Here is a 19630-nt window from a genome sequence, read left to right on the forward strand (position 1 = left end):
ATAAGTAAAACATTTATGTGTTATGTTTTTAGATTTTTTTTTCCTCATTAGTCCAAAAGATTAAAAGCAGTGATAGTTGGTACCAATGTGGTCACAAACATGAATGCAAACAGTAGCGATATATAGTGACAAAACTTAGCCACAAATTGTTATTAGATGATATCACAAATTATCAAGAATATGCTTATTACGTTAAGATTGCTATAGTAATGAAAAGTTTTGAATCCCAATAATATATTCTGTAACTACTAAGAATACATCACAAGCACATCTGAAAAACACCGAAATACGCTTTTATCTTTTCTTTTTCTTCCAGGATGACATAAGAACAAGAACTTGGTTCCCAGAAGCTGAGGTAAGGCTGAGGTGGGAACCTAAAAGTGAATCGAATTTGTGGATCATTCACTTTAGTGATGGGAAGTTTTCCAGACAAACAGAGTAAAAGCATACAGAGATTGTAATGACAGGAAGTAGGAAGTCTAAGCATGCGGAGGTAGCAACATATGTTCCTAAATAGCAGAAAGCAAACCTAGGCAAGATTTACTTCCCTCTGGAAGAGCTGGACCCAGTGAATTGGGGCAGGGATTCAGGATGTAGGGGTCTAGCCACTGGTCTGGGAAAGGAGGCAAAACCTTGCTTTTATATTTCAAAACAACAACATTGTCCTGAAATCTTATGTGAGCTAAGAGGAGGTCAGGAACAATACCTAGTTGCTCAGCAGGAAACTGGCGTACAAATTGGAGTTAGGGAAAGCAAGATGAGGAACAAGAAGTGAGGTAAATCGGTACAAACACAGAGCTTAGGGGAGCTTGATTTAAAAATCACAATTAGAGAAAAATTGAAGTGTGGTTGCAAAGATGAACTGCAAATTTTTTAGAATAATATCACTTACATAAAATTTTCATATTTAAATTATTGATTGTACTTTTTTCAAGTTGGAAGTTGCCAATTAAACCCAAGTGATGTACGATTATCCTACAAGATATTTAAAAATATTTTCTGATTTTGAAATATTGACTCTGCATGTTTATAATAACAGTTAGACCTTTAAAACAGGTCTCCAGGTCTCCAATACTTGGGTCTCCTAAATTCTCCAGGTGATTGGGAGGACATATTTTATTTTTAAAAATTTGGGTCTCATTGTTCCATAGAAATAATCCATGCCAAAATAATGACTAATAACAGAAATCAGAATTGTTTTAAGTAAGTAATTGGAATAGGCCATGGATATCAGAGACTATAACATAATAGGAATTTAAAGATGCTTACTTATGTACTTAAAACTTTCTTCACACAATGACAAAAGGAAAGAAATGGAAACAGCAAAATGCAAGGGCACAAAAATTTATTACTGTCTACTGATTTTAATTTATTGCCATAGAAAGACATGTTTCCTTTCTGAGATGATGGAGAAGTCCTATGTCCTACTAGTCTTCTATCTTCATTTTTAGCAAAATTCAAATGAAAACGTTCTTTCATGCTTGATACAAAAACTCCACTATGTGTAGTAGTTGTTGGTTAGACTTAGAAGCCAGATTGCACATGGTGGTGGTTCACTGTTCTACATATTAAGGTTGATAGGATGAAGAGTCTATGGGTAATATAGCTCATTGGTAATGATATAATAACTATCATATAGTGTGATTAGTAGTTTTATTTGAATGATCATTATAGCTGTTGCTACTCAATTGAGATAAGAGTACACAAAAGGAAGGTGCACTGTCTTCTGAAATATGGCTATTTAAGTTCAAGGTGTAGATACAGAATCTTACTGATCACACTCAGTATTAGGTAATTTTGAGATAGATTACCTTATGTGTAGAGAAACAATGAGGACAAATTTTATGCAAAAAAGTACATTCTTTTATAACTGTCCTCATCCTTCATGTTTTAGCAGCAAATCTATGGTGTGTTTATTACCATTTATACATAGGTTTACATGTCACAATCTAAAGTCACCTCATCATACCCTTAAGCATGTGCATAGCAAAAATAACCTATTCTGACAGTGAAGTGACTCTTCAGAAATTAAAATATTTCACTGACATTTGTTATTATGATATATATATACACACAAGATATATATATATACACACATATATATGATATTTATGATATATACTATATAAATTTTGCTGCTAGAAATATAATATGATTTTCCATATGAATGATATTCTGTTCCATGGGACAATTCCTATAAATGTTCCTATTTCCTGAACTGGAAATTGAGCTTCATGGTGTAGATAAAGATCTGAATATCTTGTCAGAAGTATTTTGAGAGCATAATATTTCAAAAAACGTAGCTTAGGCTACTGTGATTGCATACACAAGAAAACTACACTATCTGATTCTTTCACATATGAGGCTTCTTCCATTTCCTAAGGAGAGTCCTTGGTTTGGTTGAGTAATAGCAAAGATTCTTATCTCGTGTCTGATAACTGCAAGTTTCCAAAACTTCAGAAGATGTAATGAAAATCATAGAGGTCAATAGTTGTTCCCAAAATGATATGTACAGAGAATGCCCACATCCTCAAAATATAAATAATAAAAAAAAATAGCTGTAATGAGAAGTACCAAAATGGATTTAATTTCCACATATTTAGTGGAGAATATTTAATTTTTTCCTAATAAGATCATGTTCATACTGTATTCTAATAAATTATTAGGTGATCTGTTCCATGGAGTATGTAAGTTTTAGAAATTCTTGCTCTCTTTTTCTCCCAAGACTTCCAGACTCCCCCAAGTGGATATCTGAGAAATTTAGCCAATACCTCTAAAATAACTGTGACACTTCATAATGAGCTATGATCAATCCACATCAACTTTTTTTTTCTTTGTTTGAATTGAAGCATGGCACATGGAGAATTTCCCTTAGATGAAACTAGCACTTCCCTCTTCTTTCCCTATAAGTTCTAATTTACTCACATGATTATGGCCTCTTTTATAAATACTTTTTTCTCTCCCCTCTCTTCTTTTCCTCTTTCAAAGAGTGATATCAAACTGGCAGACTCATTTTAAGGACCATATTGTAGTTCGCAGAATCACTGCTATATTAAATCCTGTGTGTGGGATACCCAGAATGGAATTTCTTGAAATCTTGACCTTCAAATAAACAAGATAAACACAGGTTATATCAAAGTGTAGTTTGCTCTGACATAGGAGCATCAGAATGTCTGGAATCTGCTTTAACCAATTAAGCCATTCAAGGCAAGAGGAAAATAAAGCCTTCAGCAAATCCATTGAAGGCACCATCTCCCAGCGTGCCACTGCCTGCTATCGATCTTTTTAAGTGCGGACTAATGAGTCGTATATATACCTGATGGGATGCTCTCACCCTACCACCTCAGAGGAGTTAAACTTACACAAAGAGAGAATCAACTGGGTGAGAGGGAAGGTGGCAGGGCACATCCAGGCGGATGGCTGCCTTGCCCCCCTTAAAAACCAGCCTGATGGTCTGTCTTCAGGGAACTAAAGCAGACCCCATCCCCTACTTTCCGTTAGGAACCCATTAGTTCCTTAACCCATTAGTTCCTTTGCAGATTTTCCATTCAGGTCGCTTCTAGGGCAAACGCTTTTTGTTCTACCACTCCGTAGTGTGAAAAGAACTACAGAGAAATGCAAAGCAAGCTCGTGGCAGCCGCTTCTTTGCGGCAAATCATGCCTTTCCCTTTAGCTTTGGCAATTTAGGAAGAACCGAGATTCTCAGGGGAGATGGGTGAGGGGAGCGCCAGGTCCAGGAACACATTAACCAGGAGTCCCTTTTTTACCTTCTATCCACTTCCACGCACGTCGCCACAACTCCCTCCCCCACCTCACCCTGTTGGCCCCCACCTCCCAAACTACCAACACAGGCACTTGTGATCTCTACAAATGGGTGGTGGTGGTGGTGGAAAGGGAACATTTTCTTTCTCTATGATTGTGAACAGGATCCAACCTCCATACTAAAAATACATTAAAAACAAATAAAATCAAATAAGCCCAATCCAATGGGTAGCAACTATCTGGGAGAGAAGCAGCTGCTGGCACCTGCCTGGATACGCTGCAGTTGGAAGCGGTTGGCTTTGGTACTGAATTATTAATTCATTTATCCCCCCTCCCCCGCCCCCACTCCCGACTGGCAGGCAAGAAATCTCCGTCTCTTCTTGTTCCCCTCCGCCCCCACCTTAGAGGAGTCTCCCACTTCTCAGTCGCGGGTCGCTCTGCCGCCCGCCCGCGGGTGGCCGTCGCGTCCCTGGCCCTCGGCGGCCGTGGCGCTGCGCGGGGGGCGTCCCGCTCGCTGGGCGCTCCCACTCGCGTCCGGACCGTCGCGGCCGTGGGTCCTGGCGGCGGCGGGGGAGGGCGGGGGAAGGCAGCGGGTGACAGATGTACTCCTCTGACAGCTCTCAGTATCAGCCCAGTGGCTCCCTGCCATTGGCTCAGTGCAATGGACCGGCAACGCCGCTCACTATAATAACACTCATGCCTGCCAGCAGCAGCAACTCCGAGAGCTGGCGCGGAGCGCGGGGGATGCTGCTGCCGCCGCCGCCGCCGCCGCCGCTGCCGCTCGGGCGGCTCCCGCTGCCCGGCTCCTCTCGGCCGCCGCACCGGCACTGAGTCCCGCCGGGTCCTGCTACGTGGCCGGCCCCTCCCAGCCCGGGAACCTCCCGCGGGGCGCGTCGCCCCAGGGCGAATTAGAAAAGAAACGGAGACAGTGGGAGAGCGCCAAGAGCATGCGGAGGCGGAGGAGCCTCGGCGCGCACAGCAGAAGGGTGTAGTGAGTCTGTCTCCCCGAGGCGTGCGGGAGAGGCGGCGGTTCGCCCTCGCGGCGGGTCCCCAGCCCACCCTGCCCGGGCTCCGGCGCGCTGCGGCTGCGGGCGCGAGGTGCATGGAAGCGGCGGCTGCGGTGGAGGAGGCGGCGGCTGCCCCATGGAGTGTTACTACATTGTCATCAGCTCCACGCATCTCAGCAACGGACACTTTCGCAACATCAAGGGAGTTTTCCGGGGCCCTCTCAGCAAGAACGGGAACAAAACTCTGGTAATAGCCCTGTTTCTTTCTCTCTCTCTCTCTCTTTTTTTTCTCTCTCCCTCTCTCTTTCTCCCTCTCCGTTACCAAAAGAGGGCATTTGGAGGATTGAGGTTACTGTGAAATTTTGGAGGTGTTGCGTCTCAATTTGGTTTATAATATATCAGTTTATCTATCTTGTGGGCATGGGGTGAGAATTAGATGTAGAAAACGGCTGTAATCTTAAGGAAGCTGTGATCCGTGGTTTTGGTGGACACTTCGACAATGCTCTGGACTCTCAACACCTCACCCCATAATGCTGGAGATTACCACCATATCTCCTTATTGGAAGCAGATTGTGTCAACAGGACCTTTTCTTAAGAAAGAAAATAAAAGCACGCTCACCCCCAAGTGACCCTCTAACATTTTTTGGCTTGGGAGGCTGAAGGTGAATGAGGATGTGGGTGTCTCCGGTGGAAGCAGGGAGCCATGTGACTGGTGGCGCGGAGTTAGGTGGCGGGATTGAGTGATGGTCTCAGAAGGAGTTCGCGTTTTGGTTGTCTCCTGAAGGACTGGCAGCAAACTTCTCTAGTGAGAAGTTGCCAGTACTAAGCTTGACTGAGTGACTCCAGAACCCCTTGTCTCCCACATTAAGCTATTCACTCAAAAGAGGTTAGAGATAAATGTGAAGGGCGAGCGTTCTGTCACAATCAGAGCCACTAGGAAGTATGCTAGACAAATAGAACCCATGCAGTTGCTGGGAGGTTGTCGCTGGACCACAGAGCTTCGTCTTTCAGCATCTTAGTCGAAAGAGCACTCCTGATTGGTGGGAGAGGATGTGCTGAGCATTGAGATGGTGCAGGGTAATAGCTCTTACTTTTCCTAACAAAACCCCTCTTAGTTACAAAAGCTTCTTGTGGAACTGACTCTTGAGAAGTGTACACTTCAAAAAAGAAAAAAAAATTAGAGGATAAGCTCATTAAGTTTAAGTACTGCAAGGAGAGTAGAGGTAGAATAAGGTGGTAATATGCAAATATATATATATCTCTCTCACTAAAGTCTGAGCACCGCCCCCCCCCCTTGTTTTACAGAGTGGTTACTGAGCCTGACTAGATAGAGTAGAAGTTTAAGGACAGACTCAGTTAGTCCATATTTTAAAATATGATTCTACATAATTTTTTTTAAAAGTGATGTGAAGTTTTACAAAAATGAAAAATTCTCTTCTGAAGTTTTAAGTGAATTCTGGCATTGATAAACATTTGATTTTTTTTTTTCTTTTTCCCTGGAATCTATTGGAATCCTCCTCTCAATTTATCTAAGATGCAAACAGTCAGGGTTAGTTTGTTGCTTTTAAGATTGGTGTTGAACAAAAGAAAGTGAAAATACTCTTTTGTGGTCTTTCTTACTGGAGTATTATGCAGAGCAGTAAGCAAAGGCTATGGGGATTACTAAAACTGTTTTGGTTCTAATTATTTTCTTGAAGAACTCAGCTGTGTGGGAAGATAAATATTTTGGTGGGGGGAAACTCTTCAATTTAAGAAAATATGCACTGATTTGTTTTCTTAATCGTTTTACTTGTGGAAAAGGCAAATTTACTCAAGATCTCTATAGTTACAATGATCCTGTAAGTAAAAGAAAAAGAAAAAAAGATAAACATAGTAGAGTATATAGGGAAAAAAAAGTTGTCAGAACAGAACTTGTGAAAATTCTGGTAAGTTTTATAACTCATAAATATCTCAATTTTATATCTCATAAGAATATTAGGTCTATTTTACAGACTATGGAATTAAAAAAAAATTGAGTGGTGATTTTGAGGTCATACAGTGAATCAATATTATAATCCCAATTTCCTGACTTCAGACATATTCTTAAATCAACCTTAGGTTTCTGACAGTGGTTCAGTTTACTTATGCAGATTTGTTTGTTGTGGATTTGGAGTCAATCAGTTCTTTATCACTCATATTGACAAAAGGTAGGTTAAAGTCTAGATTTGCCAGTGTAAGTTTGGGATTAAAATATGTGTTAAAAAGCAGCTATTAAATGAGATAAATAAATCTAAATATGGGCAAATATTGGAGCAAAAAACTGGAGGAAGAAGGGTTAGAAATAGCTCTTATCATATTTCTTTTAGTTATTGAAAAAGGGCTGGCAGTAACTTAATAGCTTATCCTTCTAGACTGTGTTTATAAACTGCCCAAGTTTGTATTTCCCATTTAAGAGATTTACACTTAATAAAATTACACAGATTTTCATACATGGTCCAACTGTATTTGAAACTATTACTTTACAATGTAATATATGTCATGTATTTGTTTTCTATATGTCTTTTGATGATTTTGTTATTAAGGAGAATGAGAGTAATGCCTGTCTTTAAGTATAGCAGAAGAGATCTAAACATATTCATAAATGTTCTTAGTTAAATAACTATCTAGACTTATTTAATAATGTATTCTTCACAAAACATAGGATGCTATGAAAATTTAGCATAAGCTAAAATGCACTATAAGCTGAAAACAGAAACTGAAGCTGAAACTTCTTGGGATTAGGAACTTTAAGAAGAAACGCTAATATTATCTTAAAAATGTACATATACTATATTTTGAACATTTTCAAGTAAGAATATGTGGTTATTACTCTTTAATCCTAGTTTCAGAAGGTAAAAATTATGAGACCCTCTTTACTTTGTTGTCTATTGATTTTGACATGTTTTTAATTTTGCCTTAAAAATCATCACACTTTTGCATTTTGATATGAGTATTAAGTCAAAAGGATTTTAACAATATTTCAAGTGTTTATTCTTATTTCAGGAAAGCACAGCTTAAAACCAGTCAAAGAAAAAGCACTTTGATTTTTCCATTGAAATTCCAGTTATTTTCAATTACTGGATAACTAATGGATATTCTGCACAATTTTTTAGTTTATACTTTTAAAAGATTTATAGTCTGCCAAAAGTTATTGAAGAATTTAACATAGCTTGTAACTGTTAATACAGTGTTCTTTCATGAATTAGAAGTTACTTATAGAAAAAAGTTACCGCAGGCTTCAATGACATTGATTAATTGCTTTGCCTTAAAATCCAGAATGTAATCCCACTACTTATACTGAGGAGATTATCAAACTGTACAGTCTTTCTCTAGGTCGTATTATATCCCTCACACATACAATTTTAAAAAGATACTTAAAGATTAAGCCTGTTGTTAATCTTGACCTTATTTCTGAGCTTTTAATAATTCCTCTTGACAATTTTAACTGAAAATATATGCATCATCATTTTGTAGTGTCTTACAAGTAAGGAGAAATGTCACTCTACTTGTCATGATTTCTGTTATAATAGCATCATATCTGTGATATAGCTTTAATTCCATGGAATAAGAGATAAGCTAATATTTTATGAGTGCTCCAGAATATGTCTCAATAAGTTATATGGTTTAGTGACAATGAATAAAGTTTACTGTCCATGTAGCCTCACTCTTTTTCCTTAGATTATCCCTCAGATATAACCATTGTGTATAAAATTGTTTATCAGATAAGAACATTTTTTATATGTATGTTTTGTCAATTGAGCTGCAAAATTTCTTTATCCTAATTATATATTTAAAAACCTTTCATATAGGGGCGCCTGGGTGGCTCAGTGGGTTAAGCCCCTGCCTTCGGCTCAGGTCATGATCCCAGGTCCTGGGTTCGAGCCCCGCATCGGGCTTTCTGCTCAGCCGGGAGCCTGCTTCCTCCTCTCTCTCTGCCTGCCTCTCTGCCTGCTTGTGATTTCTCTCTGTCAAATAAATAAATAAAATCTTAAAAAAAAAAACCTTTCATATAAAATACTTATATATTTAACACAATTTAAATATACATTTGATCACTTTTATTTTATTTTATTTTTTTTTAAAGATTTTATTTATTATTTATTTGACAGAGAGAGATCACAAGTAGACAGAGAGGCAGGCAGAGAGAGAGAGAGAGAGAGAGAAGCAGGCTCCCTGTTGAGCAGAGAGCCCGATGTGGGACTCGATCCCAGGACCCTGAGATCATGACCTGAGCCGAAGGCAGCGGCTTAACCCACTGAGCCACCCAGGCGCCCCACATTTGATCACTTTTAATATGGCATTTGGAAACTTAGAAATCATTCCTAATTTGTTCATTATGTTTTGTTAGCATTTTTATATTTCATAAGAATATTAGGTCTATTTTACAGACGATGGAATTAAAAAAAATTGAGTGGTGATTTTGAGGTCATACAGTAAGTCAATTTATAATCCCAATTTCCTAATTTCAGACATATTTCTTTTATAATTTAGATACTAAATTAGGGATTCCATAGAAACTGGTATGTTACTATCTGGATTGATTAAGAGATGGTGTTGGTGTTATCTGTTTTTGAAGGCACTCTATTTTTCCACTTGCCTTCAGGTGTAGAGAAATAGATTCACAGGATAATTTGAATTCAAATGTTTTAAGTCTCATCCTCCAATATGCAAACATCAATAATTTCTGTCTGGCCTAAGCCCTGTTTATGTAGACTTCCCTCATTTTCCAATATATTAAGTACCAGAGTTGGGAAGAAAAGAAGTATTGATTTATTAATCTGTTTTCAACATATTTGTTATGTAGTTCATTTAGATTTATTGAGATGCTTCAATTACAAAGTACTACTCTAGGCACCACAAACTCTGTGCTAGGAATTATGTGTTAAGTATTATTCATTAACATGTATTCATGTACACTCCTGTTCATTTTTGAATGTGTTGAAAAAATATTCACTTATTTTGACATGTTTTCAGGTTTCTTGTCACTCAGGACGTTTCCATATGTATTCATTTAGAAAAGAGTGAAAAAATTCTGGATTTTTTTTTTCCTTTGTGTATACAGGAACTCACTAAGAGTCTGAAATATGTTATATGGCCTTTTGTTCTAATTATCATTATCTGACATTATTATTCATGTCATTTCCTTGCAAATTTCTATATCTCATAGAGAATGTAATTTAAAAGGTTTCTCCACTCATTGAAACCAATTTATGTGGCATATTTAAGATTGTACATAAGACTAAAGAGACCAGTTGTTGAATTAATGTTGATGAAAAATGATCATTGTTAGATTAATATCCTCAAGGAAGGTTAGGGGTGAGGGTGGATTAGGGTGATATCTTAATAAATACCCAAACTTTCCCACTTTATAAACTCATTCTCATAATCAGTCCATTATATATTCTTCCAAATTTCTTCTAAACTATTATGTATTCAGTATCAAAGGCCATCTTGTGTCTCACTTTTCTGAACTTAATGTGTCATATATTGTTTGCTATACTTATCTTTTATTCTGGCAAAACTGTACAAATGTGCATTTTTAGAATATATTTTTTAAGTAAGGAAAATAACTGATAATTGAATTATTGTTGTTATGACCTGCACAAAAATGTAAGCAACATTTTAAGGCAAATGTTGTCAAGTAATAACCATAAAGCTGACATACCTTTGTTAGCACAGTAAATATTAATTAAATTACTTTTGATAGCTGAAATTCAAATAGTGACATGATAGCTTGTCATCACGTCTAGTTCCTCATGAGGTTGTTGATAATAATTACATTTTTACTGAAAACACAGATCAACAAGAGCCTTGAGACCACCTAATCCAAGGTTCCATATGGTTGTATTCAGGGCCAAATTCAGGGTGTAGAAGTAATTTGTTTAGGATGCACTATGTAATAAAATATTTGGCTTTAAACACCATTCAAAGAAGAATGCAGTTTGCTACTGTCTACACTACTCTTTACAGTGATTTAGGTTTTTCACTTACTTACATTACCTTCTTGACCAATGAAGGTACTTGAATTTCCTACCTGAGAGTCTGAGAACCAAATTTTACATATAGGGAGAAAGAAACATTTTCAGCATTCTGCATGTGCCCTTTGTTGTATGATAGTCTTCAAAAAAGTTTTGGCATATTCATTTTTTTAGTATCTGTTTGCCATATATTGGTTGAACTGCTTAAAAGTATTCTCTAGATCATACCTCTAGGCATACTATCATAAAAAAGAAATGTGTGATTTGATGGTGATGCATTTTAAAATCGCAAACATTTGCTCAGGCTGCAGGTATTTTCAGTAATTTCTTGGTTTTGGTCCTTTTAAAAATTAATATGAATATAATTTTATTCTTTAATTTACACTTTTAATAAACATGCTTAGTTAATGTAACATATTTGGAAGTGGTTTTTTAGAAGTATTATGCACAAGGGAAATAATATTTTTAATAATTGTAGTAATTCAATGTAGAAATAATTTCCTCCAGTGACACTGTTTAACTGAGATATTACTATTTTAGGCAATGGCTTTATATTAGGAGTTTGAGTAATCTTTCCAGATGGACAAAAACATAGCAATTTTAATCTATGGTGTACTGCAGCCAATATTCATGAAGAAATTATGTATATCACTTTTTAAATTGCTAACTACAAAATATAAGATATATAATTTTCTTAATTTTTCTTTCTAAGAATTGTAGCTGAAACCATTTGATTGGTTTTATTTCATTCTAAATTATTCTTTGGCTCTGAGGAAATATTTATCACATATACTATAGTATGATGGTGTTTTCAACTAGCAAGTTTTCATTAATTTTATAAATATATTACAGTACACTTTCTATCACAGTATAAGATAAAATGAGGTAATAAATAATTAAAATTAATCCTAGTTTTCAAAGTAAACAAAATCTGTTACCTGATATAGTAGTATGGACTCTTTCACAATGGTGTGACACCATTAGAGGAAAATTACATACTTTTCTAGATATAAGAACCTTAAATGAATTCAATGCTTATGATGACAATGCCATATTCAAAGTAAAAGAAAACATTTTTTTTCTTAAAAAGCTTTAGAAAGATGAGCTTTGCTGTGTTTTATAGCTAGCTTTTTGTTGTCAACCAGAGTAGTAGACAATATTTTAATCAAACACTAATCTTGTTGCTGTGTAGGTATCTTGTAGATGTGGTCAATGTCTACAATCCACTGACTTTAAGTAGAAGTGATTACCCTAAACCAAAGTGTGTGGGTCTCATGCAATCAGTTGAAAGGCTTTTAGAGCAAAAACTGAGATTTCCTAGAGAAGTTGTTCTGTCTCAAGACTGAAGCAGCAAATCCTGCCTTCAGTTTCCAGCCTCCTGGGCTGTTCTACCAGAAGTCCCACAAACCCCATAATCACAGAGTCATTTCCTAATTCCTTAACATATAAAATCTATCTATCTATCTATCTGCCTATCATCTATCTTTCTATTATCCATTTATCAATCTCTATCTATCTGTCTGCCTATCTATCATCTATCTATCCATCTATCTATCTACCTTTCTACCTATCTCTCCTACTAGTTCTGTTTATCTAGAGAACCCTGAATGATATGCTAAAAATCAGTTTATTATATCTCTTTTATAATAAGATGACTCAATATTTGAACCATAAATCATATTTGGATTTAATTGGAAATGGGTGAACTTGACATTATTAAACTATTTAGGTTGACAATTGATTGATGTTATTCTGGAATGTTTCTGTTATTTTATAAAAAATATATATATATAACTTTCTTTTAAATCTTTGCCTGGATTATAATCTATCTTTCTTCCATCAATTCCCTTACCTCCCCACAAAAAACTTTCATAACTATGTAAAATATGCTATTCTTATCTGTTTAGCTTCAGCAGATAGTCACATGTGCATTTTTGTATTTGAAGAGAGTTAGGCTATCTTTAAATGAGAAAATATTTTAAGCTATATTGAGAGTGTATACTCTGGTAGTTTAACATAAGAAAATAGTCTTTAAAAGGTGGCTGTGTAAAATGAAAGTCTTAAGTTTTACAAAACAAAAATATTTCCATAAAAATATACAGAATGTTGTCAATGCCCACCAGCCAAAAACAACTAGAAACATAACTGAACCATGTTGGACACACTGGTACTTGTTGGAACAAGGTAAACTGCACACCATGGGGAACCATGGTGCATCTCATGAAGTGGGAATAAGGACTCAGTTTATAGGATTTGAGATTGGGTAAAATGATTCTGTAGAGAGTTGATTAAATCACTCTTTTATTCTGGATACTATGAGAAAGATAGGCCCGTTCTATGGTTGGTTATCTCAGTACTTCTTATCTAGGAGGCCAAGAATAGAGTGGGGCTAAAGCTGTAGTTGGTAAAACAAAACAAAACAAAACAAAACAAAACAAACCACCAACAACAAGAACAACAACAATAAAAGCCCACAGTTTTGCTCATGTTGGCTGGCAGATGGGGATGTTTGGTAACAAAAACAGTGTTTTTGTATTTGTTTGTCCTCAAAGATGATTGCTGAGTGGTCTTTTTTTTTTTTTTTTAATTCTGTTCCATCATACATATAGACAAACTTGTCTGACGTTAGTGGTCTGCGAAACTCTTGGTGTTTGATAAGCGAAAACCACACTTTACTCTTAGATCCAGATAAGCTCCTTGGTGACAGTTCCCAAGGACTGCTTTTTTCTTTCTCAGATATGACAAGAGAATAGATGGTTGCGAACCGGTGGGAGGTAAGGCTATCAGCGAGGATGATTTCAAGGAAATGAGATCCAAAGCTGGGGACTTTTCAGGGATGAAGGAGGGAAGGAGAATGGCCAAGAATTATCAAGGTGGAACAAGGAAAACATATTTCCTGCACTGGCACACTAATATGAGGATTTAGGGAGATAAAACATCTCTCTTGATAGAGATACAGGGGAATTTTTCCAAGAGAGACCGCTCAGTTGGAACAAAAAGGTGAAGAGAAACTTCAATGGAAAATCTAAAGCTATAGAGATTTCATTGATTCCAGACATTTCAGAGTTCAAGAAGGCACAGTCCAAGTGTTTTAGGACGTGTGGAAATACAGAGAAATGTATCATAAAAGAGGGCATAACAGAATCACATGGAGATTAAAGTCCAGAGAATGAAGGATTTGGAAATTCTGGACTTCTTGTGGAACTGATGCCATTGAGGATAGAGAGTAGGATAAAATTGGTTTTGATAATCCCAGTGTAGTTCACGGCAGAAGTGAAGTGGTGGAGGCTGACAGAGAGGTAGGTGTTCTGAGAGAAGCACCTGGAGTTCTTGGGCTTACCTTTGACTTTTTCTGTGAGACTGAATTATGCATGGCCCTCCTCTGAGCCTCAGAGCTTTCTCCTGACCCCTGCTGAAGTGTTATGGCAGAGGGGCATGGTTAGCCCTACTGTGTAGATTTCCTCCCATATTCAGCAACTGAAGATTTAAAGTATTAACAATAATTCAGAAGCGCCTGGGTAGCTCAGTTGGTTAAACATCTGGTTTGGTTTCGGCCCAGGTCATGATTTCAGGGTGGTGAGATAGAGCCCTGCTTCAGGCTCTGCACTGCGTGTAGAGACCGCTTGGGATTCTCTCTCTTTCTCTCCCTCTGCCTCTCCCCAGGCTCCACCCTTGCTCTCACCTTTCTCTCAAAATTTAAGAAAATAATAACAATAAATAAAATAGTTAATGTATTAATAATAATTCAAAGATTAACCCTTTTAAATTGCCTTGTTTGTGTCCTTCAGATAGGAAACACCTATAGAATTCTACGTAGCAGTGGGTGTTATATGCAAACAGTGAATCTTGGAACACTACATCAAAAACTAATAGTGTATTGTATGGTAACTAACATAACACAATAACAATAAAAATAAAAGGATTCTATGTAGTGCAAGCAAATTTGGAGAGACTTTGGAAGAGGTCTAGAGCTCCAGGAGTTGTCAAGCACCTTAGATGGACTATGGAAAGTAGGAGAGTTTTGGGCAATAAATTATTGGGAAAGAGTAAGATCAGTTGCAGAGAAGGAATGGATTTAATGATGAGAGATTTGTACTGAATTATTTTTCCTACAACTGGTCAAGGACAGGAAGATGGGATAAAATATGGATTGTCTCTTTATTTAATGAAAACATCTCAAATAATATAGTCCAGAAGTCTCTGAGGAAGTGTCAGTGGAAATATTGTAAGGTTATCTTTCAAAACTTGATATCACCTCTCCTTGAAATGAGACAAAGTACCTTCATGCTAGGGAAGAGAATAACTGTTTTCACTCCAGGATTATGTCTTGCATCCAGTAACATGTCTTCATGTCTTCATCAAAATACTCACTGTCATATTTAAATAGTGATGGAAAGCATAAACACTTTATAACCAGATGATCTGAGCTCAAATCCTGGATATACCTCTGTATCTGGATGTAGTGAGTAGAGCTGTTTGTAACCAAACCCCAAATATTAGCTCTGTACCTAAATATTTCTGTTTTAATTTTTTTATATAATAGAAATATTCAAGTAGATCTCTTTTGACATTAAGTGTGTTAATAAGATTAAAACCAAAGACTTTGATTTTATTTGTATTTTTCCTACAGGTCTAAAGTGGTTACTGCTCCAGCCATCACATGTATATTCTAATCTAGAGCAGCAAGGAGTAAAGGAGGAAGGACAAAAATTTGAATTTTTTTTTTTAAGAAGATCTACCCAACATTGTTTGCTTACCTCTCTTTTGATGGAGCTATGCTATAGAACTACTACTAAGTGTGGGAAGGATGAAAACATGATTTAAAAAAAAAAACATGATTAATTAAACTGGGCACACCACTTATCCCAATAAAATCAGTGTTATGTTAGTAAGGAAAACAGATAATTGATTATACCTGAGAAGTCTACCACAGCTAGTCACTGGCTTTATGACTTTGGTCAAGTTCATCTCTCTATCAATTATATTATGTTTAGTGGGGAGGATAAAAATGTCTACCTAGAAAACATGTTGCAAATTAAATGAAAAGTAATTAACAAAGGTTTGACACATAGTAAACTTTAAATAAATGGTGGTAGCTATCAACAGTATTTCATACTGGAACATTCAGATCTGTATTAGAATCTCACTCATTAAATTCAATATAAATATACATAATTTGGACACTTTTGGTATTGAACAATATCAGTATTTCCTTTTTTTCTCGATTTTCCCATGATACCTCTTGCACACTTACTGCCATTCCAAGATTCATAAAATCTCTTTCTTTATGGGTTTGGGCTTGAATATTCTAGGAGATGAACTAAAATCCTATGAAAATCTTCAGATATCATCCATCCTTTTGACTTGTAAAGTTCATGGAACTGTACCCTGTACTCCTAGGAAGATGACTCTTTAGGAAAGCTTAGAATTTCTTTTAACTCTCTTCAGTAATGATTTCCAAAGCTCGGATTCCCTTGCAAGGTCTTGGATCACTGCTGTTCTAGTGTTACAACATTAATACTTACACCAGGGGGCGGCATAGCATTTCCTCTTGCTCTTACATAGACAGGTATAATAAATAATCATGGATTAATAGATTGGTCAAATATAGTTAGTACTGTTTTATTAACTAAAAGTCGCTTTAAAATTTCACTGACCAGGCAGAATAAACATGCGACATATCTATGATGTATTTGCTGTAAACTTTATTTTATATTTCACCATGTAAATATTTTCTGCCTTAGTCACATGTGGTATATATAGCAAAATGGAACTGACATGAGGTTGGTGTCCAAGTATACCTTACTAGACTATCATTTTTGGCTGTAACTGTGTCTGTTTTCATTACTGAAGTTGATGGTTTTGGGTTCGTCTAAGTATCTTCAACCAAGTAGCTTTATGAATCTTAATGCCCAATTTGTCATAGTTAATTAACATAGTTAAATAAATTAACATAGTTAATTTATAATTAAATTTGATGTACATTTTCATGGACTACATTATTAAGCAAAATAAAAGTGGAATGGATGGCCCAATATTTGTTAACACAAGAATAGCTAAAACATTAAATAAAGAATAATGAAGTTGTGAAATATAACTCTATTGCATGATTGCCATAGCTCACATTACAGAAAAAAAGTTGAAAAATGTCTGAGACTCAAATTTCCCAGTTTTATTAAAATTTAATGGAATTTCCTCCATACAAATTGGGATTACATTTTAGAGAAAATGTGCAGATTGAATAAAGTAAACACAAACTGTTCTATTTGTTGCTAATCACTGTGAAATTATTGATACAACATGACAGAGATAGTTTTTAATGAATCAGGATTTAGAGGAGTTGATACTATGATACATGCTGCTACTCAAAAACTCAGGAGACTATTTTTCAGGTAGAATGATACTAATAAAATTTCAGATGTAGCATATTACATATTGTTCTACTGGAAAGCAACATATAAGACAATCTATTACCATATAATTCCATGGTAAAGGGTTTTGAAGTAAATAATAGTAGTAGTACTAATAGTAATAACAATACTAATAAAACAATTTGCTCCTCTTTGTACAGTGTCTAACATAGTTCTAAACATAATTTGATGATGTAAGAAAAAAATTGGAAACCAAACATATTGTTTACTTAAAATGTTAAATCTCTCTGTATCAATTCAATTCACATGTGCTATAATCAGTAATTATTCACCTCCCAGGCACTAAACATGCCAACTATCTTGACTCACTAAGAATCTTATCAACTGTTGAAACTATAGGTTATGAAAGATCCTTTTCTCTTTTCTTTCAGCAACCTACATAAAATAAGTATGGTATCTATTCATGGACACAGGCAAAATAGAAGTGCACACACATAGCAAAATCATTCTCTCTCTCTCTCTCTTTCCCTCTCTCTCTCAACTCCCCTCTTGCTACACATCCACCCTAGTCTGGAAAAGCAGAGAGGATACTTTATTCATACTGACTGAATGCTTGTTTCTCAGGAAGTACACAGAATTCTACTAACAGTTTTGACCAGACCCAGTGATCAAAAATTACTTATTTGAAAAGTAATTAAGAACTCATCCCCCCAACCTCAGCCACTGGTTATAATATCAGATGTCTGAAAATAACTGTGCTAATATTCTGGAAAATCTGAAGTAACTCAATGGCCAAGTTTCCATTGGATGGCCACAATCCTAAGAATCAAAAAAAAAAAAAAAAATATATATATATATATATATGGAGAGAGAGAGAGAGAAGCACAATCCTAAGAATTTAAAAATAAATAAATAGAGAGAAGGGAGGGAGAAATAGAGGAGGGAACAAGGAAGGGAGGGAGGAAAAAGAATGGTAAAGAAAGATGATTATTCTTAAACAGTTAAAAGTGTAAGCTAACATACAAAGGTATACCAGTTTAAATAATTGGATGATGGTACATCCAGGTTTGCCTGGGATAATCCTAGTTAAGATCGTTGTCCTGGAATGCTTAGTAATGGTACTGCCTTTCACTCTCTGATTTGGATGGTAATGTATACGATCATCCATTAAGTATAGGAATCTCCACAGTGACAGGAATCAGTCTGAAAAGATTTCCCATTCTGTATCCTGGCTGAAGTCCTGAATTATTTTAGGATTTGTAGATTCCTGCTGGAATGCTATGCACAGGTGATGTCACTAATATAATAATACTTGGCTATTTTTTTCAACCGAATACTAAACCCTGTAATATCCAGTGATGAAAGGAATGTAGTTATTCTTTTCCTCACCATTTGGCAGTTTGAATTTAGCTGCATGATGGAAGAAAGGATATTCAGAGGCAGCATGATGCAAAGGCACAGGACCACATGGAGGTCATCTGAGGCAGCTGCAGTACAGTTAAGAGGAGAAGGGGCCACAGTGAGCATCCAGTGGCCATGTATGAGCCAAGTCTTGTCAGTGGAGAGTTCCTGGGGCTGATGAGCCAGCTGCATTCTTCCAAGCAGATTATTTTAGTGGCAGAATTTTACCCAAGTATTGCCAGTTTTGGTTCCTCAACAAGTCTCCTTCAACAAGGTCACCTTTGAATCTGTCAGCTACCTAACACTCTTCCAATAAGTGTATTTTATGCTTCATTTAATGAGTTAATTTTGGTTATTTTTAGCTGAGAAATCTTAATAGAGTTAAGACAACTGTGGAATTGGCAAATTTTTTTCAAGGACATGAGTATTTTGGTTTTCTATCTAGAGAATTTTTGACAGAGTTCCCCTCCCTCCTTTGCTTCTCATCATTCCCCATCATAATTTTTTTTAAAGATTTTATTTATTTATTTGTCAGAGAGAGAGAGGGAGAGAGAGCGAGCACAGGCAGACAGAATGGCAGGCAGAGGGAGAGGGAGAAGCAGGCTCCCTGATGAGCAGAGAGCCCGATGTGGGATCATGACCTGATCCCAGGACGCCAGGATCATGACCCGAGCTGAAGGCAGCTGCTTAACCAACTGAGCCACCCAGGCGTCCCTCCCCCTCATAATTTTTTACAGTGAAGGGTGCTCAGCCTCTTGAACAAGACCGAAGTTTGAATTCTGGCAGTGTAAACTGGGCCAACCATTTATCTTCTCTTAGTTTCTGTTTTTTAATCTATAAATAACAAAATTGCAATTCATTTAATCCCTGCTATATACCAGATGTTATTTTAAACACATTATATAAATCATATGTAATTACTGCTGAAATGCTTTAAGATGGGTACCTGTGAACAGGATTATTGTAATGAGTAAATAACATAAGGAAATTCTCTACTTCAGTATCTGGCACATAGTCAAACCTATTTTTATTTTTGTCATTATTGATATCTTAAAGAAGGCTTGTCCTCTACCTTTCCACAGCTACCACATGG

General features: G+C 36.4%; 1 protein-coding gene across 1 annotated transcript in view; it reads left to right on the forward strand.

The window, feature by feature from the left end:
- The first annotated feature begins 4547 nt into the window (after positions 1-4547).
- Positions 4548-19630, forward strand: part of ZNF804A (zinc finger protein 804A) — a 291006-nt gene continuing 275923 nt past the window's right edge. Inside the window, exon 1 of the mRNA XM_047723078.1 lies at positions 4548-5016. Within this exon, the coding sequence (XP_047579034.1) occupies positions 4906-5016 (111 nt within the window). The 5' untranslated portion in view covers positions 4548-4905. The remainder of the gene's footprint in view (positions 5017-19630) is intronic.

The sequence above is a fragment of the Lutra lutra genome, chromosome 3 (genome assembly GCF_902655055.1).
Source record: "Lutra lutra chromosome 3, mLutLut1.2, whole genome shotgun sequence".
Lineage (NCBI taxonomy): Eukaryota > Metazoa > Chordata > Mammalia > Carnivora > Mustelidae > Lutra > Lutra lutra.